This window comes from Eumetopias jubatus, unplaced genomic scaffold, assembly GCF_037043125.1.
Source record: "Eumetopias jubatus isolate StellerSeaLion01/CBP00866 unplaced genomic scaffold, mEumJub1_p1.0 scaffold_1, whole genome shotgun sequence".
In the NCBI taxonomy this organism is placed as follows: domain Eukaryota; kingdom Metazoa; phylum Chordata; class Mammalia; order Carnivora; family Otariidae; genus Eumetopias; species Eumetopias jubatus.
Window position 1 is genome coordinate 6,689,585 of NW_028274807.1, and position 27,930 is coordinate 6,717,514.

Genomic DNA, 27,930 nt, shown 5'->3' on the forward strand with positions numbered 1-27,930 from the left:
AAATTTTTTTTTTTTATACTGAGACTGGAAACTGCTCTTGTTTTCTTGCTGCCGTGGAGAGTGCTCTGCCAGTAATTCCTTCCAATGGTGGGAATATTCTTTTTTCATTTAAAGTTTTAGCCTTTACTCCATTTTGCCTCTTCTGTTACACTTTTCCCTGACCAATCTGGTTAGAATTATTCTCTTGTGTGTGTTCCATTGTGCTTATATAGATAGGTGTTACATGGCACTTCTTCCATATTCTTACAGCTGTTTTCTTTCATTGAAATATATGTTTATTATATGTTTATAATTTCTTAGGGTGTATTCTCTGATTTCAAAAAGCAGCTGGGCTTTACCTTTTCTCTGTGTATATACTGACTACTATGTTTTACAGAGAAACTTTGCATTTCAGGCTGCAAAATATTGTAGACCTTGTATCCAAGGCCATTCTTGTCAAGAGAACCATAGTAACCATCTATAGGGAAGTGTAAAGAGATGAGTACAGTTTTATTTGTAGTTCAAAAGATGAATATCTGTGTGTCAGGCACCTTTCTAGACACTGGGGGCTGTGCAGATGCATTGCCTTCTTTCTCTCTTCCTAAAATTTCTTGTATCTTCTCTGGAGAAAGAAACAACAAAATTATTGCTGTTAGGGCTTGGGGTCAGGGGAAGGGAGTAATAGAAAAGGGGTAGAGAGAGAAAGCTTTGCTTTTATGAGCAGTGGTGATGTCCTAACATATGCCTTTATTCATACTGAACTGTTTCTTTGTCACCACGAGCAGGGGGAGGGGCGAAGGGAGAGGAAGAGAGAATCTTAAGCAGACTTCATGCCCAGTGTCTGACTTGGGACTCAATCCCAGGACCCTGAGATCATGACCTGAGCTGAAATGAACAGTCCGATGCTTAACCAACTAAGCCATCCAGGTGCCCCTGAACTGTTTGTTTCTTTTTTTTAAAGATTTTGTTTTATTTGTCAGAGAGAGTGCACTTGAGCAGGCAGAGGGAGAAGTAGGCTCCCCACCGAGCAAGGAGCCTGATGCGGGGCTCCATCCCAGGACCCTGGGATCGACCTGAGCTGAAGGCAGACGCTTAACCGACTGAGCCACCCTGGCGTCCCCCCTGAACTAGAATCATCCCCTCCCCGTCTCAGTTTTGCTGTACTCTGTTTATAGATCATCTGTTATGGGTCAGATGTATATTAGATATATAATGTATGGACATGAACTGCATTACTTCAATTAATTTTGTATTGATTGTACTTTTCAAATGAATTTACACATTGTGTATGTTTTTCTTAGGGACTTATCTTTGGAAGAGGAAAGGTTTATGAAACCCAAAGTCACAATGATCGCTTGGAATCAGAATGATAGCATTGTTGTCACAGCTGTGAATGATCATGTCCTTAAAGTGTGGAATTCTTACACAGGGCAACTGCTTCATAACTTACTGGTAGGTTGTTTTTATATAACAAATCAAGAATTTTTTTGAACTATAATTTGATTTTTGAAGCTATAATATTAACATATTAAATATGTTTCACCCACTGATTATCAAATGAGTAGAAATTTGTAGATACATTAATGTTCAAGCCACTGTTAATACATTTTTAAAAGCCTTTATACACTATGACAATATGGGTTTTTCATTTTAAACTTGATAACTTGCAAACCTTCATTAACTTTATGACTTTGTTGAATAAAGGGACATGCTGATGAAGTATTTGTTTTGGAGACACATCCCTTTGATTCCAGAATTATGTTATCTGCAGGACATGATGGCAGCATATTTATATGGGATATTACAAAAGGCACCAAGATGAAACATTATTTTAATATGGTAAGTGAAGTGTATCTTCATGTATGCTTGCATTGGTTTCAAGTACTTGGATTAGAAGTTTAGCCAGACACCAATCTGCATGTTTTGGCAGTTTATATTTCTAGAAATCAGGTTGCTTAAAGCCTAATAAATATCTGACAGCCATACATATATATACTCATGAAATTCTCTGTGTAACTGAGTCATCCAAGGGAAGGAGTTTCAAAAGTTACTTATTTAGCCCTCTGTGTATATATATGCAAATGTGTTTGAATTTGTTTAAATTCGCAAAATTATGGTAATTATACACATTTTCACTACATTTATTGAAATATTTGGTAATAAAACAATATTCAGTAAAGTCATCTAGGGAATTAAAAACATCATTGAGTTTTTCCAGCCTATTTTTTTTTTTTGCACATGTAATATCCTAAAACCAAATTAGGATCCTGTTGCAAATTTTTAGAATTTCTCATGTATAACCACAGGCTAGTTACCAAAATCAGCAAATTTAACATTGATAAAGTAGCATTATGTAGTTCTCTATATTCAAATTTTGTCAGTTGTCCTAGTAATGTCTTCTTAGTTAACTATTTGGTACTTGGAGCAGTATTTAATTCAGGATCATTCATTATGTTAAGTGGCTGTATATTTTAGGTTTCTGTAATCCTCAACAATTCTTTTTTTCTATTTCTCACCTTTTAACTTTCGATGAGTGCAGACAAATAATGTTACAGAATATTTGTGTTTTGTCTGCTGTTTTTTCATGATTTGATTCTGTTACACCTTTTTTTGGTGGTGATTTTTATTTTTTTAGATTTTTTTTTTTTTTTTTTTTGAGAGAGAGCGAGCACACATGAGAGGGGGCAGGGTCAGAGGGAGAAGCAGACTCCCTGCTGAGCAGGGAGCCCGATGTGGGGGCTCAATCCCAGGACTCCAGGATCATGACCTGAGCCGAAGGCAGTCGCTTAACCAACTGAGCCACCCAGGCGCCCCTATTTTTATTTTTTATAACCTTATTTGTTTTTAGAGAGAGCAAGAACTCTCAAGTGTGTGAGTAGTGTGGGGAGGGGCAGAGGGAGAGAGAGAATCCCAGGCAGGTTGCATGCCCAGTGCAGAGCTGGATGCAGGGCTGGATCTCAGGACCCTGAGATCATGATCTGAGCCGAAATCAAGAGTTTGACATTTAACTGACTGAGCCACCCAGAGTGCCCTGGTGGTGGTAATTTTAAATTTTGGAGATGTGGCATTTGCCAGGTTTCCCCACAATGAAATAGTTGTTTTTCCTCTTTGTAACTCTTTTTTTTTCCCCCCCTCTTTGTAACTATTAGGCTAATTTTTTCAGGAGGTATTTTGAGACTCTGTAAATATCCTGTTCCTCATTACACTTTTCACTCACAAACAGTAGCATCCCCTGAAGGTTTTTAGTGGCATCATTCTTTTCCATAGTTACTACTTGGCATTCTCGCACAGTTTTTGTAATCTTTGTTTCATTTGATGTAAAGAATGTTTTCCCAAATCTTACATATATTTTTAAGAATTTGCAGTTATATTTTTGACTGTAAATTCAGCCTTTCTCTAAGTTAACTATATATGTAATCTTCTGAGTTGTTGAGTATTTAAGTGGTTTCTGAATCAGGCACGGCAGCACCACTTCAGATATCCAGGTACATGACTGTTTATGTAGATCTGTGATTATTTCCTTAGGGTCAGTTCTAAGGGGGTTATTGTATAAAAGAGTTTCTGTGTTGTCAGGACTATCGTTTGATCTACATATGAGATGTTTTGTAAAATTACTGTACGGTTTATATTGAGTTCCAGTTCATAGTGTAATTCATTTTGGAGGCAGTCTAGTCGCAGGGTATAGATGAATGGTTCTTAGACCTTTTGAATGAAGGCCATCTGAGTCCATGTGTTCGGTTTTTTTTTTTAACCTTAAAATTTTTATTTCAGTATGCTTATTTTGGACAATTCTTGACAAACAGGTTAAAGTGCAGTATTTTATTTATTACCATAAAATGCACTGAAATAACTCAAATAACATGGCCGAATTGCACATGTGTAATTAGGCATCTCTGGAAGATGCATCTCTGGGTTCAAATTATTGGAAAAATATGTCTTTTTTAGCAGTTTTTTTGTGGTCTTAAAATTTATAGGTATCTCCATTTTCTTCATTATCCTTTAAAACTCTTTTAAGAACATTACATCCTGAATTTAACTATCAAAACAGAAAACTACATTAATTAAGGCTTTAAGCAGAAAATAAGCTAAACAACTTCTGAGCCAAAGAAGTCTCAAGTGGGCAACAATGATCTCACTTCCAGTGAGACGTACAAACTTCGCTATGTATACTGGGTTCTTCTTTTATTTTTTTAAAAATTTATTTGTTTTACAGAGAGAGCATGTGTGTGCATGCAAGCGGGGTCGGGGCGGGGAGACAGAGGGAGAGGGAGAAATCTCAAGCAGACTCTCTGCTGAGTGCGGAGCCTGATGCGGGGCTCAATCTCATGACCCTGAGATTGTGACCTGAGCCAAAATCAAGAGTTGGATGCTCAGCTGACTGAGCCACCCAGGCGCTCCTAGACTGAGTTCTTAACCTTTACTGCTCAGCTGAGAGGCTCCCAATTTTCTGTTAGACAGATTACATAGGGTTATAAATTACTAACATTACAATATTTCATTAAATACATCATAATTTTCAATGTGACATGGAATTGTTCTCCAAGCACAGTTGCAGATTGCATTTTGTCGGGAATCATTGTGGAGGACTCTTCAAACTGCAGGTAGAAACCTAAGTGGCTTGCTATATGAGTGCCTACTCAGGAAAATTTCCTTCTCTCCAGGTACCTTAGCAGCACTTTTGGTGCACTTAGGTCCATGTGTATGACAGGAGGGGAGCTGTCACCATCTTTGACTTGCCAGCCAAGGGCCTGGCCCCCGCCTCTGCTTTACTTGGACTGGAGGTTCTAGGCCTGGGGTGCAAAGTGGTTCCAGGGCATGGGTCGGGCTGTAGTGGAGATGGCTCTTCAAAGGACTGTGTGGGTGAATCTGTGTTCCTATGTTTCAACAAGAAATTGGAAGAAAGATATTTATACGGATAATTCCTTTTTATGTTATTAGAGAATACAAATTTATATACATATTATGTGTACACATAATAGGGCAGTGCCTTAAATATCCCAGTAACTTAATTTTTAAGTTTGTTAATCAGCACCCACTTGTTTGTGGTATATAGTAGTGAAGTGTTGCTTTCCAAGCAGATATTTCGGCATGGTGTGAGTTTGTTTTGGCAGTTAGTGAGTGGAGGATTCATTTTCCAGCACTGATCAAACTTGCCCTAAAGTTTAGTTATTAGAAAGTTACAGGGTCAGACAACAAATACGCATAGCTTTAAGCTGTTAATGAAACAACTCATTGATAAATTGGTAGTGCTAAACTAATATAATTTCAGTTGAAGAGCAAGAATAAAGTTGAAAAGCACTCTAAGGCAACATTCATGATATAATTGGAGTGTCCTTATTGAAATTTGCGGTAGTTTGCAATAAGGTAGATGCAGGCATTTCTGTGCGCACCTGTGTGACTTGGTAGCATTCCACTTTTGCGTGGTGGTCAGTCATCTTCGTGGAAAGCTTAAATTCTAGAAAAGTACTGATTTTAGTTCGTGAATACCAGACTTTGTTGATCTTTAATCATTTATCTTGTGGGTTGTTAGTCAATAGCCTTTTGCTATACATTAAAACAAAAGTTTATGAAATTGTCATTCACTTCTAAGAAGTAAAGGAAGCCTTTACTTTGGATTGACTTATGATCTTTCATTCTATGATTCTGAGAACTCATTCTTAGAATACCTTTCAAGATTTTTTTCTAGGCTAGTGGTATCTGAAATGAATTTTATTTTCTGAAAATATGTGCTTAATGCAGAATTTGTTTTTAAATATTTTCTTTCAGAAGTGATATATTTGGGGGTGCCTGCGTGCCTCAGTTGGTTAAGCGTCTGACTCTTGATCTCAGCTCAGGTCTAGATCTCAGGGTCATGAGATCAAGCCCCTCACTGAACTCATTGAAAAAAAAAAAGTGATATTTATAGCAGGCAATTGACATGAAAACAGTTGATAAAGCAAAAGCACTCGTGTAGAATTGGCTATAACTTTTTCCCTCTGTTTCCTAGATTGAAGGGCAAGGACATGGAGCGGTCTTTGACTGTAAGTTTTCACAGGATGGACAGCATTTTGCCTGTACAGATTCTCATGGACACCTTCTGATATTTGGTTTTGGATGCAGCAAGCCATATGAAAAGGTCTTTTTTTTTTTTTTGGTAGCATTTTAACCACTTTTAAAAAATTTTAATTCCAGTGTAGTTAACATACAGTAGCTTCAGGTGTACAATATAGAGATTCAATAATTCTGTATATTACTCAGTGCTCATCAAAATAAGTGTACTCTTAATCCCATTCATCTATTTTACCCATCTCCCTGCCCACCTCCCCTCTGGTAACCATCTGTTCTCTATTTTAAGAGTCTGTTTTTTGGTTTGTCTTGAAAAGGTCATTCTTAATAGTTTTTTACAGTAGTAAAGTAAGTAGTTGTGAAGGGTGTTTTGGAAATAGGTGTATTGATTTGGTTTCCTTGTTTTTTTTTTTCAAATTATAAATAACTTTAATATTTGTATTCTTTAACATGTATAAACCTCAAAATGTCAATCTGTAAACTTCTTTTTTTCAGATTCCTGATCAGATGTTCTTCCATACTGACTATCGACCACTGATTAGGGATTCTAATAATTATGTCTTAGATGAGCAAACTCAGCAAGCTCCTCACCTTATGCCTCCACCATTCTTGGTAGATGTAGATGGAAATCCTCATCCAACTAAGTATCAGAGATTAGTACCAGGTCGAGAAAATTCTGCAGATGAACACTTGGTTCCACAGCTAGGCTATGTGGCAACAAGTAAGTGCGGTCTTTTTTTTTTTTTTTTTCTTTCACTTTTTATATGAAAAATGTAAAAAATAATATGCAGAACTCACATACTTTTAGATTTACCAGTTAATAGTTTGTAATACTTGTTTTATCATTCTATTTCTAGATACATGTAATTGTTTTTAACCATTTGAGAGATAAGTTCTCAACCACATGTTCATTTATCCCTAAATACTTCAGTATGTGTTTTCTAAGAACAAAGGTATTCTTTTATGTAGCCATAAACAATTATCAAAAGTAGGACATTTAACACTGATGTAATACTGTTATTAAGTCTATGGTCTAATAAAATTTTGTCTGTTATTCTGATGTCTGTTAAAACTTTTATTGTTCTACTCTGATGTGGATCTCAGTTTGGGACTGCACATTAAATTTAGCTGTTCTTGGTGAAGTTCAGGTTGTGCTTTTTTTTTTTTTAAGTTTTATTTATTTTTAAGTAATCTCTACACCTAGTGTGGGGCTCAAACTCATGACCCCAAGATGAAGAATCACATGCTCTTCCGACTGAGCCAGCGAGGCACCCCCTGGTTGTACATTTTTTGATAGAATACAGTATAAATGATGATGGAGTGTTCCTGGAGCATCATGTCAGGGTGCTTATGATTGTGCTTTGTCCAAATACTGGTGACGTTTTCTTTGAAAACTTGGTTAAGGTGGTGCCTGCCAAGTTTTCCACTACAAAGTTATTTTTCTCTTAGTAAGAAATTTGTGGGGAGATATGATGTAAATAACCTGTTCCTTACCAAACTTTACCTATAAGTTTTAGTATCCATTGATGATTTTTGCCTGAATCAGTTGTTCTAAAGGTTGCAAAATGGTTGTTTTCTAACTTTATGGTCATTGCATCTGCATTTTATTAGTCTGCCTTTTATATGTTTATGTAGTTCCTTAAGTTTTAATATGGACTTAAGGGTTGTTATATAGTGGCTTATAATCCATAATGGTCATTATTTTGTTGCTTATGTTATTTTTAGATTTGAGTGTGAGAATCTCTTCAGGCTGCGTGTTCCCTTTCCTGAGTCCCTTGAACACTTCCTTAACTTTCTGGCGCAAGATGTTTGAGGTCCCGTCTTGTACTTTGCCTGGCCTAGTCAAGGGCAGAATTTTTGTTTTGTTCTGTTTTTTTGTATTTGTTACCAGCAGTGTAGTGTTTCTCCATACAGATGTTATTAAGCAAAGAAAAAAATGTTTCTTTTTTGTTTGGATGAGGTTTGTTTTACTAAAAGTTTAATCACCAATTATCACTGTATGTTTACTGTTTCAAGTGTTTCTTTTTTATTACTTTAATTGAAGTATAGTACATACAACAAAATTCACCAATTTTAAGTGTACAAGTCAAATGAGTTTGGCAAATGTTAAACAATCAGGTAACTGCTACCACAAGCAAGGTATAGAATGTTTCCAGTGCCCTTAAAAGTTCTGTTGGGCTTCTTAAATGAATTAATTTTTATTTAAATTCAGTTCATTAACATATAATGTATTATTAGTTTCAGAGATAGAGGTCAGTGATTCATCAGTCTTACATATAACACTCAGTGCTCTTTACATCACGTGCCCTCCTTAATGTCCATCACTCAGGTACCTCCCCCCTCCCCCACCCCCAGCAACCCTCAGTTTGTTTCCTATGATTTAGAGTCCCTTATGGTTTGTCTCCCTCTCTGATTTCATCTTGTTTTATTTTTCCCTCTCTTCCCCTATGACCCTCTGTTTTGTTTCTTAAATTCCATATGTGAGTGAGATCATATGATAATTGTCTTTCTCTGACTTATTTAGCTTAGCATAATACCCTCTAGCTCCATCCATGTCCTTGCAAATGGCAAGATTTCGTATTTTTTTTTGTTGTTGTTGTTGGCTGCATAATACTCCATTTTGTGTGTGTGTGTGTGTGTGTGTGTGTGTGTGTGTGTGTGTGTGTGTACACCACATCATCTTTATCCATTCATCTGTTGATGGACATCTGGGCTGTTTCCATAGTTTGGCTATTGTGGACATTGCTGCTATAAACATTGGGGTGCAGGGTCTTTTGGGCCTTTTTGGAATCTTCTCCTGGTCTATGCATACTTCCCAATTCTAAAACTCAGAACAGTTAAAATGTGTTTAAGGCAATGAAGAATACCATGACTCTTTATCCTTTAACAGTATTGATTTCCATTTTGTCACTTCTGTTTTGTCTTTTTGAGGAATTTTGTATAAATGGGATTGTACAATACTAAATCTTCTGTGTCTGGCTTCTTAGCATGGTGCTTTTGAGATTCATTTTTGTTGCACAGATCAGTTGTTTGTTCCTGTTTGTTGATAGTGTACCATGGTATGTGTATACCCTCATTTATTCATTAACAATTGGGGGACAGTTGGCTTTTTTCCATTTTGGGGTTATTATAAGGCATGCTGAAATATCAGATTACAATGTGGGCTTATCTTATGTCCTTTGGTTCTATAGTTTTGCTTTATGAATTTTAAAGTTCTGTTATTAGGTGCAGACACATTTCAGATTGTTCTCTGGGTGAATTCTTTTATCATCATGAATTGTTCCTTTTTTCCTTGGTAGTATTTCTTCTTTTGAAGACTTTTTCTTTGTTTCATGTTAATATGCTAATCCAGCCAATTTTGATGAGTATTGTCATGGTGTATCTTTTCAGGTTTTACAACCAGTTTGTGTCTTTATATTAAAAATGGATTTCGTGCAGGCACCAATCCAATCTGACAACCCGTCTATTAATTGGAAAATGTGGACCATTTACATTTAAATAAAATTATTAGAATTGTCAGGGTAAATTCTCTACCATTTTGCTATTTTTTTCTCTTTATCCTTTCTGTTCTTTGTGCCTTTTCTTTTTTTCCTGCCTTGTTTGAAAATGATTACCTTTTAGTATTTCATATTGTCTCCACTAATGTCTTAACTAACAATACCTGTTCATCTTATTTATTTCTAATGTTTATTTCTCATGGTTCTAAAGGTAGGACAGGAATTGTCTGTGTGGTTTGCAGACCTGTGGTTTTATCTTTGACCTTTTTTATGGGGTCTTTAAGGTCACAACTATTTTCATAATAATATGGAAATATTATTTTCCTTTTTTTTTTTTTAAAGATTTTATTTATTTGACAGAGAGAGACACAGTGAGAGAGGGAACACAAGCAGGGGGAGTGGGAGAGGGAGAAGCAGGCTTCCCGCGGAGCAGGGAGCCCGATGTGGAGCTCGATCCCGGGATCCTGGGATCATGACCTGAGCCGAAGGCAGACGCTTAATGACTGAGCCACCCAGGCGCCCCGTTACTTTTTTTAATAGTGTTGACAGTTGCCCTGATGACACAGAAGCAATGGTGGGTAAAGCTTCTGACACACCACCACTAAGAGTCATTGTATTCTTTATTGCCTTAAACACACATTTTTAACTGTTTTGAGTTTTAGAATTAGAAGTATGCGTAAAACAGTTCTGTATATTCTGAAGTTTTTGTGTTCTGGCTGGTGGGAACATGGACTATTTCCGGGTCTGTGAGAACTCTGGGAATTTTTGGGGTATTGCCTTTTCATGTTCCCTCCCCCCAGTACGGTAGAGTTTTACCCAGTGTGTGCATATATAATTATTTTGTCAAATAATCAGTTCAACCTCAGTGTACATCTCTGAGCTTTCTTTGCAATTCAGTCTTCTCTGATGTTCAGCCCTGCATATTTTAGTCTTCACCTCTGCTCCCAGGCTCTGACCTCTGTCTCCTCAACTTACTGAGACCTCTGGATGCTCTTTGGGTTTCCTCTCCTTGTTCTGCAGCCTGGAAGCTGCCTCCAGGCTGTTACCTGGACCAATCAAAGGGCTAGACTCCATTGTTGATTTTCTCTCAGGGATCGCAGTCCCGTGTATCTCTTGTCCAGTGTCTGAAAACTGGGGTTTTTTATATATATATATATACACACATGTATATACATATATATGTGTGTGTATGTACATATATATATGTGTGTGTGTGTTTTTCCCAGGGTTTTAGTAGTTTATGGTGGGAGGGCAGTTCCTGTAGCACTTAGCACTTTCTAAAGATTCCATTTATTTGAGAGAGAGCACAAGCAGAGGGGAGCGGCAGGCAGAGGGAGCAAGGAGCCCCACACGGGGCTCAATCCCAGGATTCTGGGATCATGACCTGAGCCTAAGGCAGACACTTAACTGAGCCACCCAGGCGCCCCTCTTTCATTTTATTTTTAAGATTTTATTTGGGGGGGGGAGAGAGCGAGCGCGCCTGTGCACGAGTGGGGCGGGTGGGAGAGGGAGAAGCAGACTTCCCACTGAGCAGGAAGCCTGATCCCAGAATCCTGAGATCATGACCTGAGCCAGAGGCAGATACTTAACCAACTGAACTACCCAGTATAGAACCCTACTTTAATATTTCAGTATTTGAATAGCATTATGCCAATTAGAAACAGTTACCGTTCTGATATTTGCCGCATCCCATTTAAGTGTTCTGTGCTGTGAATGAAAAGTTCCATATAGACCTTGGGTTTTTGCAGAGACGGGGAGAGGACTAGAAGTCTCCTTTTCTACTGTTTTCCCTTTGGTTCCAAGCTGTAGTCTTAGGAATCTTTTGTTATTCCCAGTTCTAATTAAAACCTTTTTAACATTTTAGGTTAGGGCTCCACTTTTTGCTTTCTTAGCTCATTATTTGAAAATAAAAAAAAAAATTTAGTGATTTTAAGATAGTCTCAGCTATGACATTTAGTTCTTGTAAGTTCTTCATTGATTTGCATGGTAAAATGGAGATGTTATCAGTGAGATATAAGGGAATTTAACTCAGATAGTAGGATGCAAATATTTTTTCTCCTGAAATAGTACATGACATTTTTTAGTTTCTGGATCTGTTACTATGGAGGCTAGGTTATATTTTTGCATTATTTTTTCTAATACCCTATTCATTTCAATCTGTGGGGGATTTTACAAGTTGCTGGGTGCTTGGTCTGTGTTATATGTTATGTTCGAAGACGATGCATTTTATGTGGGACAATATGTAAGGAATTGTTTGCATGAAAAAGTTAGTGTTTAGATAATTTTCCAGACCCCACAACCATCTAACACTTTTTATCCATTAATATTAACTAAACCTGTGATTTCAAAAATAAAGAAGCAAAGGCACTTTTAAAAAATCTGATTTTTGTACTTGAAGAGAAGCATACCTAAGAGATAGAGTAACTTGAGCTTAGTGGGAGAGGCATGTGTAGCTCTCTCCCTCAGCGGCACCTGCTCTCAGAACACTTGGGCTGGGAGAGCTTTAGTTTGTTGAAGCGTATTACTCTTTCTTTTTTAGTTTTTAAGAGAGTAGAGGAGAAATGCCACTGCTTTTCTCTACATCAGAAATCCTACCTTGTTGCTCTGGTCTTGTCAGAGACCTTGGGAAATAAGAGTTTAATGAAATCTATCTTATGTGAGGCAAGGGGAGTGTTAGTGTGAAACAGCAAAATAAAGCTTCCACTGAAACTTCCACAGGTTTCCATGTGCTCACCTCAGGGGTTTCAGAGGCTCTCCTGAGGTTTTTGTGGTGTTTGGTATAAAGGAAGGGTTTCATTTGTTTTGAATCTTTTCTCTGATCCAGTTAGTTATGAATATATAGGATATTTTTAATTCTTATTTTTTTAAAAATTTTTTTAACGCTTTTATTTATTTATTAGAGAGAGAGTTCATGCGGGTGCATGAGCAGAGGGAGAGGGAGAAGCAGGCTACCTGCTGAGCTGGGAACCTGATGTGGGCCTCGATTCCAGGACCCCGGGATCAGGACCTGAGCCAAAGGCGGATGCTCAACTGACTGAGCCACCCGGGTGCCTCAATTGCTTATTTTTTTTAAAAGAAATCTGATAACTGCTAATATAATTTTAATTGTGGTCTTCTGAAAGTTTGTTTTTCTGTTCATGTTTATTATGATTTTGTGTTATGGTTGTGAATTTACAGGTGATGGAGAGGTGATTGAACAAATTATAAGCCTACAAACCAATGATAGTGGTGAACGAAGCCCAGAATCCAGTGTTCTTGATGGAATGATAAGACAGTTGCAGCAGCAGCAGGATCAGAGAATGGGAGCAGATCAGGATACTATTCCAAGTGGACTTCCAAGTGGAGAAGAAACACCCCGAAGAGGTAAAATATATGAGAAATAATTTTGTCTTCTTATGGCTGAAATTGAAGAGTAAATGAAGTCATTTTCAGGTACATGCAGTGTGAAAAATTTTAAGTATATTTTATAACTTTAGTAGTCTGAGAATAACTTCATTAGGTGTGAAGTTGATGTACTAGCAAATGGACATTTGATTTTCAAGTACTTTGAAAGGCTGTGAAAACCTTTTTTGCTCTAAAATGAGTATTTACAGAATTGTATTGAGTAAAGAACAAAGTGTTTTGTGTTTTTTTAAGGGAAACTACAGTTCTAGGTTTCCCTTTAAACATTTTTAATTAAAAAAAATTAGTTGGGTAGAGCATAAAATGTTTCTTACAGAACCAGAAGGCTTGAAGTGAATTTTCGGGGTGAGGTTTTTGATCCTGGAGTATAGTGTTAGTTACTTTTTAGGAGTGAGAGTACTGGAGGGGAGCAGACAGTGGTTATGCAAATGGAAACTTGCTGGGAAAGATACATGCCTGTGGAAGATGAGAGAAGCCTCAAGTGCCACAGAGGTCATCCCTGCCATGTCACACCTGCTCAGGGTACTCGGCCACTAATTTCAGTACCTTTCCTTGCCGAATGTTTCCACTTGTCTACAGAAAAGAAAAAGCAAATTCTCCCAATAGACAGGTTAAGTATTTTGGGCAGGAATACTGCAAGTTGATGCTGTGTTCTTCTCTGCCTTGCTTTTTCCCCTTGACACAGTGTATTCTAGGAATTACTTCATATCCACTCACAGCACTTGCTCATCCTTTTTTATAGCTTCATAGTACTCCACTCTGTGGAATAACTGTTCTTTGTAATTAATCTGTTTATGACCATTTGAGTTATTTCTCAGACTTGCTATTTACGAAGTGGTGTGATCAGTAACTTGTGCATATGTTTTCTTCACATTGTTGGAGAATAATACTATAACTTGGGCAGTTAAATTTAGAATTTATTGTTGGTTCTCAATTCAAAACATGTTTCTTAAGTATCAGTATATTTTAATATAAATATTTGGATTGATAGGGGCCTTTAAGGGGTGCCTGTGTGGCTCAGATGGTTAAGCATCCCAACTCTTGATATCAGCTCAGGTCTTGGATCTCCGGGTTGTGAGTTCAAGCCCCGTGTTGGGCTCCATGTTGGATGTGGAGCCTACTTAAAAAAAAAAAAAAAAAAACAACAAAATAAGGTCATATAATGTTCTCTTCAGTAGATGAAGTGTGGTGCAATGCAAGTTGGTTCACATTTGATTGGTAAACAGAGTGCTGTACGTAGAAGAACGCAGGGGTTGTGTTCAGTCATGTGGATTTTGCCCTGGCCCAGGAGAGCTGGCAGAGTTGGAGTAAAATTTTATAGGCTCCTGCAGGCAAGGATATAGCTCCCAGTTTCTCTGTTGCATTAATAGCAGGAGGCCCTTCATACAGTATTTTAAGAAAACAAGCACTTTATCTAGGACACCGTTGTTCTCCATCCTTCATCCTGCTGACTTCCGCTCATGGGGGCTTGTCCTGCCTCCTCTGCCTATCTGATCAACTCTGCACAGGCTTGGGGCTCACTGTTGTCTGCGATGCCCTGTCCACTCTCTCAGCTCCAATTCAAGGGCTGTCAGCATTTTCCCAATCTGCATTTTGTGAAGTTTTAATATCCACTCTGGCGGCTTGCCTGCCTGAGTGGCTCAGATTATCTTTTAAAGTCAGAGGTAATGTTGGTGTTCGAGCTCTTGTTATGAAGCCACCACAGTTTGAGGAGTGTTTTTTTTTTTTTTCAAAAAGATGTGTTTTTAGTGTACAGTTTTGAAGAAGGCAAAGCCTTTAGGATGGCAAATAAAGCATTATAGTAGAAAAATCTGTACATTAAAAGATTTGGGAAGTCTAGTAAAAATAGAAGTTGATGTTTTTTGATAGTTACATTATGATTTTTTTTTACAAAGTTTTTTGGATTTGTATTTTTGGTTTGTATCTTATTAGGACTGTATATGCCTATTATGTGTTAAATGCATATTAGATTGAAATTTGGGAATCAATTTTGACAATTTTCCTGCAGGTTTTAGAAGACTGAGCTTAGACATCCAGTCCCCTCCAAATATTGGTCTGCGTCGTAGCGGACAGGTAGAAGGTGTTCGTCAGATGCATCAGAATGCTCCTCGTAGTCAGATTGCTACAGAACGTGACCTGCAGGCTTGGAAACGAAGAGTGGTTGTACCAGAGGTACCACTAGGCATATTTAGGTTTGTTTTAGGATATCTATTAATATTTCTTTTTACAGAAATATATCTATATGGTTATTTACATGTTTTTTACTCCATTAGTGGTATAAATAATCATATAAATATATTTTAGTAATGGGTCGGAATCTGTTCTAATTGTGGTAGGAAAATGTCGAAATTGTTTTTACTGTGGTAAATTTTTTCCTAACCATTCCTGTTCCATCTTTACAAATACCCGCTTTTCTCCCTTCAGTGTTATTTTGAAATAAATCCCAGGTGTATCGTTTTGTTCATAAATATGTCTAATTCTAAAAGATAAGGAATTGTCTTTAATATTACCACAGTGCCATTATCAGTACCTTAAAAAAATAATTGCTCCGTAGAACTAAATGTCCGGTCAGTGTTTAAATTTCCAATTGTTTTCAGTTTTTTGCAAGACTGTTTCTTCAGTGGTGTAATTTTGTCAAAAGGCACGTAATATATATTCTCTTTCCGTGACGCCGGCAGGCATTGGTGCTCACTGGCTAGGTTCATTAACTCATTAGGGGCCATAAAACAGCGATCGCTCAACTCTGTGAAGTTTTCATTTGTTACAGTGGGTACTTCTAAAAAAAGAAATTTATCCAAATGTACTGTTTGATTATCTAGTGGTAAAGTTCGTATAAAGAAGACAAGATAGATGCTTCTTTTGCTTTATTTACCTTCAAAATGAAGATTTACTCCCACCCCCAGTAATGACCAGTTTGTGTTCTCCACTGTATAAATCACACTGCTGTGATTTAGCTTATTTCTAATATCCTTATTAAGTTTTTCTATCTCTGGCCAGGAGGAGCCTCTTCAAGGTACCTCCTGAGTCCTTTTGAAATGACGGTAGGATCCTTCTGTGGTGCCCCTGCTATCAGGCATGACAAAGTGTTACAGGTTCGTCTTATAAATTTCTCATCCTGGATGTAGTATCATTCTTGAAGTAGCCTGATTTTCTTGTAGTGGGAAATATTTTATAAGTATAGTCTGGGCAGTAGGGTCTTTCTTGCTGCTGAGGTGTTGTTACCTGCTGATATTTGAGTTAATGAAATGGAGGTAGCAAATGTTGCTTTTCACTGATAATCTGAAATGTTCAGTATTCTGTTATGTCTCATAATAACTAATACTTTGAAGATTATTTTGTAAAGGTATGTCCATGTGTTTAGGCAGAAGAGTTTCAGTGATTGGTGGAAGAATGTAGTACTTACATATTGTATGGTGAATTTAAGAATGTTTACAGATACACAATAAAATAATGAAAAGCCAAATCTGGTACTGGGATGAGAAATACAGAAAATCACCGTCATGTATGTACTATGCTATAATTAAGCCTTAAAATTGTGTCTGAGTTGCATAGTCATCAGAACCAAAAGCGTCATTTTGGGATACTTTTTGTTGTCAAAAACAAGGGAAGTAAACAAGTATCAAGAGTGAAAGATCTGAAGAATACTTCCTTAAACAGGCATATATTATTTCTCTTAACATGGAAGACTGGAAATAGTTTTAGGCTGGAATCATGGTTCCCCGGTTAATCAGGGACTCAGGCTCCTCTGTTTCTGATCTCCATCTTGGAGTATGGCTTCGAGGCTTAAAGTCACCTCAAAGTCCAGCATAGCTGGACTTTATACAGTAGCCATCAATACCTGCATTTGTGATGGAGGTGGAAATTTAGGCCAGAAAAAGGAAGAGAGACAGAGGCAAAAAGGACATTTCTTGTTGAGAGACTTCATTTAAGCAGCCTTAATGGTCGCACATGACATTTTCTATTCATAACTCATTGATGAGAATGTTGTTGTATGGCCATATTTAGCTACAGAGGAGGCTAGGTGATAGTTTGTATTTAGAGCAGCAAACAGCCTAGATAAAACTGAGATTCTGTTTCAAAGGAAGAAAAGGAGAATGGAGTTTTTGTATCAACTAGCTGTCTGCTATAATAAAATTTTCCCAAAGAAGAGCGTAGCTTATTGTAGTGCTGTATTCTAAAATACATGTGAGATTTTGTAAGGGAGATGCTGAGTGATCTAGTAATGGTCAGTACTCTTGATGACAGTCCTTCTAGTGGGAGCAATAGGAATTTTACCTGTTTTCTTAGTGTGGCATTTGATGAGGATCAAGAGAAAATTAAACTTTTGTTTTCCAACTATAAAAGTAGTATGTGTCCATTGTGAAAAACTTAGGTAGTAGATGAAAGTGTGAGACAATCAGTCAATGACCCTAATGTGCTGAATGATGAGCAAATAGTATTGCTTCCCATTAGACACAGTTCTGGTTGGGGCTGGATTCCAGGCATGTAGTTTGTCTTAATTCAGTAATGGTAGAAACTCTCTTCATTCTGTTCATGCTAATTCTATGATCTTTATCTTTTTTCTTAACTGACCATCTTATTTAGCCATGAAATTACACAGAGTTGAAGATGATACTCATGAAGGCCTACAATGTTCCTTTGCTTTATTATTGAGAATGAAGTGTATGTAGTGTTTCATTTTCAAAACAAAGGGACGCATACAGCTATGGAGTAGAAATTCCATTTGGCTGCGAGTGAAAAACCTCATATAGTTCCTTAGATACACACAAAATTGGTGACACAGACCACTTGTGAAGGGCTGAGTCTGATTTAGAGCTGCCCTGTAGATAACAGTGTTGCTCATCTCCAGTGGGCTGGAGATGTACCTTGAGGAAAATGCGATTTCTGTGAAATCAGTTTTTACCTTAGGGCATTTGTGCATATTCTCTTTCTGAGCATCTGCTTGTATCTTGGATTATCGCCAATATGTCAGTTTTGAAACTGGCCCAAGTGGGGTTTTAAAGTGAACACAAACACAAAGACATGTTTTCAACAGTGTTCAAATTAGAGAAAAAGGACATTCAGTCACTTGAATTCCCTAACCATGGAGAAGGAAAAAGAACTTCAGTACTTTCCTCATGGTGGAAGGTCCCTTGTTTTGAAATTGGTCACAGTAACAATCCTTTGTTATCATGTGAGTTGAGAGAGAGGGGTGATTAGAAGTACTAGTACACTGCTATTCTGATTTTCTACAAATTATAAAACATGCAGTTTGAATAAATTTGGAGGAGGATTCTGCTTTTCTTTAGGGAAAGGAATTGCAGTCTTAGAAAATTCATAGGGAGATTTTGAGTAGCTAATATGAAAAGTCCTGTTTGAGTTGGCTGTACTGGGTCAGTGAAAATATAAACAATTATTTCTGTATTAAATATGAAACATAGGGGGTGCCTGGGTGGCTCAGTTCGTTAAGCATCTGCCTTCGGCTCAGGTCATGATCCCAGGGTCCTGGGATCGAGCCCCGCATTGGGCTACCTCATCCTCCAGGAGCCTGCTTCTCCCTCTCCCTTTGCCTACTGCCTCCTGCTTGCTCCCCCTGCTTGTGCTCTCTCTCTCTGTCAAATAAATAAAGTCTTTAAAAAAAGAAAAAAAGAAACATAGGACCTCCTAACTGCCTCTGAGATTATATTTATATTAAATTTCTAACATAAAGTATAGCTTGGTTTGTTTTATTATAACTTTAAAATTTTTCTGTATTAATTTAAAAAGTATATAACCTTATGATGCCCAAAATCATAATGATTTTTTTTTTCCTCTTCATATCCTTTACTTTATCCATCAGTTCACTAACCAATATAACTGGATACTTACATTTGTAGGAAGTTGGAAGACTTCAGAATAGAGAAAGGTGAAGAGGAAAGAAATCTTTATATAATAGGAAGGAAAAGGAAGACTCTCCAGCTCACACAAAAGGTAACCTAAAATCTGTTTTCTTAGGAATAACTAGAAATTAAACTGAATTTGTACTTTTTTTTTTTTTTATCAGTGAGAATATTAGTAACTTTTGCCTGAAGTAGGATATTTCTTGCTCAAGGTCTTCTGTTTGGGATTTAAAATAGTAGACATAAGGTTGTACAGCTGTTAGGAAAGAGTAGTCTTAAACTTGAGGGAAGGACATAGCCTAATACCTAACAGTGCTAAAGGATTCTAGAAAACTCCTGTCTGATGACCACTCAGGTTAAGAACTGGAACATTACAAGCCCATTGCACACATTTCAGGTCCATTCCCACTCCTTGACTGCCACAGCTAGCCAACCATTTGATGTCTAAAACTGCTGGTTAGCTTTGTCTATTTCTGAAGTTTATCCAGATGATGCATTTAAAAAAAAAAAAAAAAATCTTAGATGGTACAATGATTTGTGACCCTCCAAAGCTCATTGTCCCAAAGAAAATCTCATTCCTTAGTATTTAGTTTCTCTTTTGATTTTCATGAGCATCACATGAGCAGCATTAACATTGATTCATGGAAGATGCCCAATGTTGGCAAGATCAGTGCTATAGAACTTTGTTGGAAAGTGCTTGTGTTTCCAGGACTTGCTCTCAGTTGACCACTCAGTCTTGAAGGCATGTCATGACAGATGGCCTGTGCATGCCTGGCTGCCATGACATGCTTTGTCGTTTCAGCTTGATGCTTGATAATTTTGTATATGACCTGGGCTTTGAGAATGAAGTAAAAATAGTGTTTAACTTAAAAGTGATTTAACTCATTATGTCAAGTATGAAAAGAAAAAACATGTTGACTGAATGAATATCTTTGGCCTGAGTTAGGATGTTTTCTCATGAAAAAAATTTGAAAGTTAAATTCACTAAAATAATTTTTAAGAAACTAATACATTTTTTCAGTTTTACTTTTGCTGGAAGAATAAGTTTTGGAAGATTTTTAAAAAATTTGATTATGTTGCTGTTCCTTATGTATTCATAGTTTTCTAATTTGGATATATTACTTGATCTAGTCTATGCAATTAAGTTATATTAAAATTCAAGGAATAGTTATAAAGTTAAATGTGAAGTGCTTTAATCTCTAACTGAAAAATTATGATTCTTAATCCTGTATTGAGTAAAAAGTCTAAGCTTTATACTTAACCATCTTATGTACAAAGCCCAGTTATATACAGTACATAAACACTGACCACATAGGTCTGTGGCATTACATTTTGTGGGGGAACAAATTAGGAAAAAGTTCAGTTTCCTGTAGGGTAGTGATGTTGTAAAAATGTCAAGAAACGCTAATCTAAGTGGAATCCTGCAGTATGCAATCTTTTGTATCTGGCTTAGTCATTTGGCTAGATGAGATTTATCTGTGTTGCGGTGAGTAGGTGAAGTCCATCTGTTTTCATTGCTGTATAGTATTCCCTTGATGAACATGCTGCTACTTAAGTGTGTTCTTGAAGGACATTTGGGTTGTTTTCATGTTTGACTGTTAGTCGTAATTTTCCTTTCAACATTTTGGATATGTCTCTTGGTATCTCTGTGGGTGTTTCTTTTAAGTATATGCCTTGGAGTGAAATTTTTGGATTATAGGATATGCGTATATTCCACTTGGTAGTTTATGCCCCGTGCCATTTCAGAATGATTGCTCTTCTACCTGTAATAGGTGTGAAAATTTCATTATGTTTGTAGATTTCTCTCTTTCTACTTGTTTTTCTTTAATGGTTTGTAGCTATATTATTTGTTATGTACACATTTAGAATTTCCTTTTTCCCTACTGAATTGAACCTTTTCTCAGTATTTTCACCCCTTATTTCTAGTAATGTTTTATTCTCAAAATTCTTTATACAGCTGTGCTAGCTTTCCTTTGGCTCGTGTTGCAGAGTGTATGTTTCCCTCCTCCTGACACTGCAGTTACGTGTATATTAGACTTTTACTGCTGATTCCCTTTTGTTAGGCTGCTATCTGCTTTTCTGAATTTTTTTTTGGACCTCTGTTTCACTTTGTTAGTTCTGTTTAGCTGTGTGTAATCTGGTGTTAAACCCATTGTGTTCTTAGTTTTAGTTACTGTATTTCTCAGTTCAGAATTTTTATTTAGTCCTTTATTAGGGCTTCCAGTTTTCTGCTAAAGTTCTCGTTATTTTAATTTCTTAAAAATCCGTGTCTGATAATTTCATTATTTTAATATCTTGTTCCCCTGTCTGTTTCCATTGCTTGATTTTTTTTCTCATTTTTTAACCATCACATTTTCTTTGTTACCTGTGGTTTTGACTGAATGTTAAATGTTAGAGATAATTGGAAGCCTAGGATGATATTTTTTCCCCTGGAGAAGTTTTACGTTTGCTTCTGGTAAGCTGCTAGGGCCACTTCAAGCCTGTATTGCCTTAATCCAAACAAGGTTGGGGCTATAGTTCCTTTGGATTACTGTTCATCTGTAGTTTACTGATAGGACTAGGCAGTGCCCTTTGATCGAATAGCCAAAGCCTAGAGTGTTCTCCCACATAGGAGGCTCTGAATTGCAATTTTTTTGTTAGCCTAACTGGTTTAATCTGTCAGTGTTTTGCTTACCCATTCAACCTGTCAACTTCCTCTTCCAGAGTGAAATTCTAGGTTTTTCTTTTGTTTGCACTCTTTCCTATCTTGGGCCTACAGTTCTTTATAGGTTTTATTAGGAAGATGCCCTCACACTTATTTTTAAAAAAATATATTTTGAGATATTTTCTTGGTCCACCTGTGTTCACAAATTTCAGTCATGAAACTCATTAATAGGAGTTTTTGTTTTAACAAAAATCAGTACTGACAAATTAAGGAAAGTGCAATTCATTTTAAAAGCAGCCAGTGGCATACTGAAATGATAAGATAGATACCAGTGATTATCACACAGAAGGCACTGATGTGAAAATTAATTTGTATATCAGCTGAAGGAATATGTGCTTTCATTGAGTGATTTCACATACAACTTGGGTGTTTGAGGAATAGCAGGCTCCCTCCACCCTTTAAAAAAAAAAATGCAGCCGGGTGCTTGGGTGGCTCAGTCGTTGAGCGTCTGCCTTTGGCTCAGGTCATGGTCCCGGGATCCTGTGATCCAGCCCCGCATCGGGCTCCCTGCTCTGCGGGGGGCCTGCTTCTCCCTCTCCCACTCCCCCTGCTTTGTTCCCTCTCTTGCTGTGTGTCTCTCTCTGTCAAATAAATAAAAAATCGTTTAAAAACAATGCAGTATATTATATTTGGATGCTTTTTAAAGATTAGTTATTTTGTTTTGATAAAATATATTTTAAAAATTCAAGTGGAGCTGAAAAGTACTGAAAACAAATCTAAAAATTTAAAACTTGGAAATAAGTGGGGTTAATATTTGAGGATTATTTTAGATATTTCTCTCTACCTCTGTTCCTTAATGTTGGTGACAGCATCATAATATACGAATATATACTTTCACTTCTAAGATATATATTCTAAGGGGTATCTCTTTTGGGTTGGTTGTTACATTATTAATGGCTAAACAGTTAACTTACAATTTAGTTTGGAAAATGCTGACTAATGTGCCTCATTTACCATGTCTTCTAAGTACCTTAAAAGTAAAAATGCCAAGTTTAATTTATGTGTGTGTCTATTTGAACTGTTACTATTTTTTATTTTTGCCTTAAATTCCTTTTGGAATTTGAAAGAATGCCCATCTTGCTGACGCTTGTACTTATTTGGGTGTTGATTTTTGTCTGCATGTTTATGTTTCAGTCTGACTCGGTGGTTTTGCTGTCACAGTCTAGGCAGAGGACATGCAGGCGCAAATACCCAAATTATGGTAGAAGAAATCTTGGCCGGCTTGAGTTATCTTCTGGAAATGAATCTTCAAGCTCTATGAGACATGTGAGTCTTGTAACTTTAAGTTATATAAAATAATGTTCAGTAACTTGTCTTGATTCTTCCCTTTGAATCTGCCAAGAGACTAGGTTGAATTTTTAGCAGCTTTGTTGAGACACTTATCATACAAGTGTATAATCCAGTAGCTCTAGTATATTAACAGAATTGTGCCATCATCACTACTATTTAACTTCAAAATATTTTCATTGCCTCTAAAACGAAATCTTAGACTCATTTGCAGTTACTTCCCAGCCCACCTCACTCAGCTCCTGGTAACCACTTTCTGTCTCTGTGGGTTGATTGGCCTGTTCTGGGCATTTTATATAAATGGAATCATACAATATGATTTTGTGACTGGCTTTTCTCCCTTAGCCTAATGTTTCCAAGGTTGATCCATGTGTAACATGTATCCATAGTTGTTTTTGGGTCTAAGGAATAATGCAGCTTACTAACAGGTTTTTGATTGAACATAAGGTATCATTTCATTTGGGTATCTATCTAGGAGTTCATTTGCTGGGTTATGTGGAAACTTTATGATTTAATCTTTTGAGGAATTGCTAAAAGGTTTTCCAAAGCAGCCGTACTATTTTATATTCCCATCAGTAATGTGTGAGGATTCCAGTTTCACCCCATCCTTATCAGCACTTGGCATTGTCTGTACTTTTGATTTTAGCCATCCTAGTGGGTGTGAAGGGGTAGTTCACTGGTTTTGATTTGCATTTCCCTAATGATTAATGATGTGAAACGTGTGCTTATTTCCTGTCTGTCCTTGGGGAAAGGTCTGTGCAAATCTGTTGCCCATTTTTCAGTTTGGTTGTCTTTTTTTATTGCTTTGAAAGTTCTTTATTCTGGATGTGAGTCCTTTGCAGTTACAGGACGTGCACGTATTTTTTCCCATTCAGGGCGCTGGTGTTTCACTTCTTTGATGGTTTGTTTCCTTTGAAGCACAAAAGTTTAATGAAGTTTGATGAAATCCAGTTGATTTTTTTTTTTTTTTAACTTAGTTGCTTGTGCTTTTGCTGTCATATCTAAACCTTTCTCTAACCCCTTTGTTTGACTTTGAATAATCACATGGAATTACGGGTCTTCATTTTGATTTTTGGGGGGAAGCCAGTATTTTTTTTTTTTTTTAAGATTTTATTTATTTATTTGAGAGAGAGAGAATGAGAGAGAGCACGAGAGGGAAGAGGGTCAGAGGGAGAAGGAGACTCCCTTCTGAGCAGGGAGCCCAATGTGGGACTCGATCCAGGGACTCCAGGATCATGACCTGAGCCGAAGGCAGTCGCTTAACCAACTGAGCCACCCAGGCGCACAAAGCCAGTATTTTTGTAAAGAGTCTTTGAAATTTAATAATAGAATGTTATTATTTTCTAATCGGTAATGTTTTGAGGTTTGAAATGTTTCATATGGATGGACAAACAATTCATTTAATTCTGTTACAAAGCATTAAAGTAGTAGTTCAGCATAGGGTTTGAGATTAAATCCAAATTCTTCCACTACGACAAGTTGTTTAACCTTTTTGTGCCTCTGGCCAGATCTATAAAAGCAGTCAGTGGTAACATATGTTCCTCAGAGATGTGAGAACTTACTTGATTGTGAAGTATTTAAAACAGTGCCTAATATCCAATAATGCTAGCTGCTATTATCACCAGCCTATTAAGCTGATTTTGTTTTATGTAATGAGACTGTTTTTACATTATTTTCTTATTTATAGTGAATTGAGCATGTTTTAACCCTTTCTTAACAGTTTTGGGTAATTATGGTAAACATTCCCACCTGTCCTCACTGGTTTCTGGTTTATGCTTACTGTGTTTTCCTTCATACGTGTGTATTTTATTGTTTCTCCTTTTGTACACAAGATAGAGCATACTATAGATGCTCTTTTGGCCTTGACTTTTTTCACTTAAAATATTCTTGAACCCACTCCTTATCAGTTCTTCTTCCCCGTGGTTTTTTAAGAGTTGCATCACATGTAATTGTGAGCTTGTAATAGTTTATTTAACCACTCTCTTACTTATGGGCATTTAGGACATTTCCAGTGCTTTTGTCATAAATAGTGTCACAGTGAATAATCTTTTTGTCTTTGTATGTAGTTTTGTCCTGTTGGAGATGTAATTTGGGAGTACGTTCCTGGGAATGGGATGCTGGGTCCAAAGACAGATTCCTATGAGTTGTATGAGATAGTGATAAAAAATTCCTGCTGAAGGAGGGTTCCAACCTGGCGTTTCTACTAGTGGTGCCTGGGAATGCCTGTTTCCCTACCTGTTAGCCAACAGATTGTGTTATACTTGATAATTTTTGCCAATTTAATGGGTGAGAGATGGTGTCTTAGTATAGTTTTATTTGTATGTTTTGGCTGTTCTTTTAGTGTTGTAAAATATATATAACATAAAATTTATCATTTTAACTTTTTCTGCATACAGTTCATTGGCATTAACTACATCTACAGTGTGTGCAGCCATCACCACTGTATGTTTCTAACACTCTCATCATCCCAGACACTCTGTACTCATTGAACACTGACTCTCTATTTCCCTTCTCCATCCCTGCTAGCCTTTCTTCTTCTTTCTGTCTCTCTATAAATTTGCCTATTCTAGGGACTCCTGTCAGTGGAATCATGCAGTATTTGTCCTTTTGTCTTTGGTTTATTACACAGAATAGTTTTATTTTGATTTTTTCATACTACGTGTGAAGTTGTTGAACATCTCTTCATATATTTAGAGTGTTTTTTTAATAATCTTTATGCACTATGTATTTATGTCTTTTGGTCATTTCTCTGTCATGTTTTTGGCCTCTCCCCTCTACTCCGCCTTAATTTTTATCTTTTTTGGGGGGAGGGGGACGGGGCAGAGGGAGAGAGTGAATCTTAAGCAGGCTCCTTGCCCATCGTGGAGCCTGATGTGGGGCTTGATCTCACAACCCTGAGATCATGACCTGAGCCGAAATCAAGAGTCGGACGCTTAACCAGCTGAGCCACCCAAACACACCCCCCTGCCTTTTTTAAAAGTCCTTAATAACTAGGGATTAATCTGTAGTTTGTAAGGTGCTGGGTGTTTTTTGCCATTATGGCCCCTAAGTAGTTATTACTTGGTGTAGATAAAGGCTTCTGATTTCAGTAGATTTAATTTTTTACACATCCTGCTGTGTTCCTGAATTGTCGTGTTAATTTTATCATTGAATTCTCTGAGGTTTTTCAGGTATCTTCTCCTTCGTACAGATAGTTTTACCCCTAATTTTTGTACCTCTCATTGATGTCTCTTATCTAATTGCGTTGCTCAGTTCTTCCAGCACAGTGCTGAATAGTAGTGGAGATAGTGGTCCGTATTCCTGTTGGTAGACACATGTCTACCACTTTCACATCAAGATGCTTTATTTTAGGTATCTACAGTATACATATATATTTTATTTTGCTAAGGGAATATCAGCTAATGCTTATTTTCTTATGTTCTTTTTGAAATACCAGGATTGATTATAGATTTTTTTCCTTTTTAAATCGTCACTGGTATGAATCTTACAATTTTTGTCTTTAAATCTGTTAATTTGGTGTGTTTTTAAGTAATGGGGAACTTTTTAAATTAAGGCAAACAGATAATTTGGAATATTAAATCCACTTGACCTTTTAAAATAAATCATAATTTTGGGACACCTGGGTGGCTCAGTCGTTAAGCATCTGCCTTCAGTTGAGGTCATGATCCCGGGGTCCTAGGATGAGTCCCACTTCTTGCTCTGTGGGGAGCCTGCTTCTCCCTCTGCCTGACACTCCCCCTGCTTGTACTCTCTCTCTCTCTCTGACAAATAAAATCTTAAAAAAATTTTTTTAAAAATCATAATTTTGTGTTTTGGTGTAGTTGGGTTTACTTCCATTGATACTCATTCACCTGTGTTGTTGCAGTGAGGTGAGGGGAAGTGGCTCTTGTGGCTGGGTGGAGATGGGGTGTGTGTGTGTGTGTGTGTGTGTGTGTGTGTGTGTGTGTGTGTGTGTGTGTGTGTGTGTGTGTGTATGGCAGCAGGATAGAGTTTGTGGCATTGTGTATATGCATGTTGGTTGCATTCCATTTTGGTTTGGAAAATACTGATGGTAGAAAAAGTTTAAGGGCTTTCTAGTTAGCCAGATTTTTGATTCCAGTTCCTGCACTTTCTGTCCTGTGACCCCAGGCATGTTACTTTACTTTTCTTAGCCTTGGGTGTCCCTATAGATGAAGAGCTAGTAATATACAGGTAGGAACCTGGGAGACAGTACAGTACTCATAGGGTGGATCCAAGTTTTGTGGGGTTGAAGCTTGTGTAATTTTAGAGTTTTCTTCTTCTTCTTCTTTTTTTTTTTTTAAGAAAAGTAACTCAGAGTTTCAAGCAGATACATGCTACCTTGATAGGCAAGTTAAATCAGAAGTCTGTGAAACTTAGTGTTGTTAATTTTAATTCTGCCTCTGTTAACAGAAGTGTTTGGAGAGTTGGGGTAAGACATATGTGACATTTCATAGAGTGTATGGTTTCTAGGTAGTAGCTTTGAAGAGTTTGTTTTTATTACTGTGAGTTAAAAAAATGTCCATTTGAGCATGAGAAGCACACTCCTGTTTAGTAGTTCTGTTGTGCTAGGCCTAGAATCTGTACTCGTGGAATAGTGTTGGGCTCACATTTTGAGAAACAGTTTGTAGAGTATGTTGACTTTACATTTTGCCTATTCAAATGAAGTAAACAAAAGTAGATTTTTTTTAAAGGATTTTATTTATCTATTAGAGAGATTGAGAGCACAGAGGGAGACTTGAGAGGGAGAAGCAGACTCTCCCGTTAAGCAGAGAGCCTGATGCGAGACTCAATCCCAGGACCCTGAGATCATGACCTGAGCCGAAGGCAGATGCTTAACTGACTGAGCCACCCAGATGCCCCCAAAAGTAGATGTTAACTTGAGATTTTGTCTTTAGAGTTTTGGATCTCATTGACATTTTCATTATCCATTATCAAAACTCCTAACGTAAATGCTGTTACAGGAAAAGGTCCTGTCTCAGTTTAAAAGTACCTGCCTGGGATCCATGGCCAGAACTTAAAGTGGATTGCAACTGTTAGTGCTGTGGGACTCAAAAAGTTGTTTGTTCTATTCTCTCCCCTTTATTGACTTAAAAAAATTTTTTTTTTGTATATGGTCAAGTAGTGTTTGACAAAGGAGCAAAGACAACTCAATGGAGAA

At 37.1% G+C, this 27,930-nt stretch overlaps 1 protein-coding gene across 1 annotated transcript in view; it reads left to right on the forward strand.

Moving 5' to 3' along the window:
- The window catches only part of BRWD1 (bromodomain and WD repeat domain containing 1), a 111,653-nt gene that overhangs the window by 42,122 nt on the left and 41,601 nt on the right, over positions 1–27,930 (forward strand). Inside the window, exons 14-21 of the mRNA XM_028095609.2 lie at positions 1,281–1,431; positions 1,684–1,818; positions 5,966–6,094; positions 6,520–6,745; positions 12,699–12,884; positions 14,932–15,115; positions 18,779–18,872; positions 22,620–22,751. Coding sequence (XP_027951410.1) covers positions 1,281–1,431; positions 1,684–1,818; positions 5,966–6,094; positions 6,520–6,745; positions 12,699–12,884; positions 14,932–15,115; positions 18,779–18,872; positions 22,620–22,751 — 1,237 coding nt within the window. The remainder of the gene's footprint in view (positions 1–1,280; positions 1,432–1,683; positions 1,819–5,965; positions 6,095–6,519; positions 6,746–12,698; positions 12,885–14,931; positions 15,116–18,778; positions 18,873–22,619; positions 22,752–27,930) is intronic.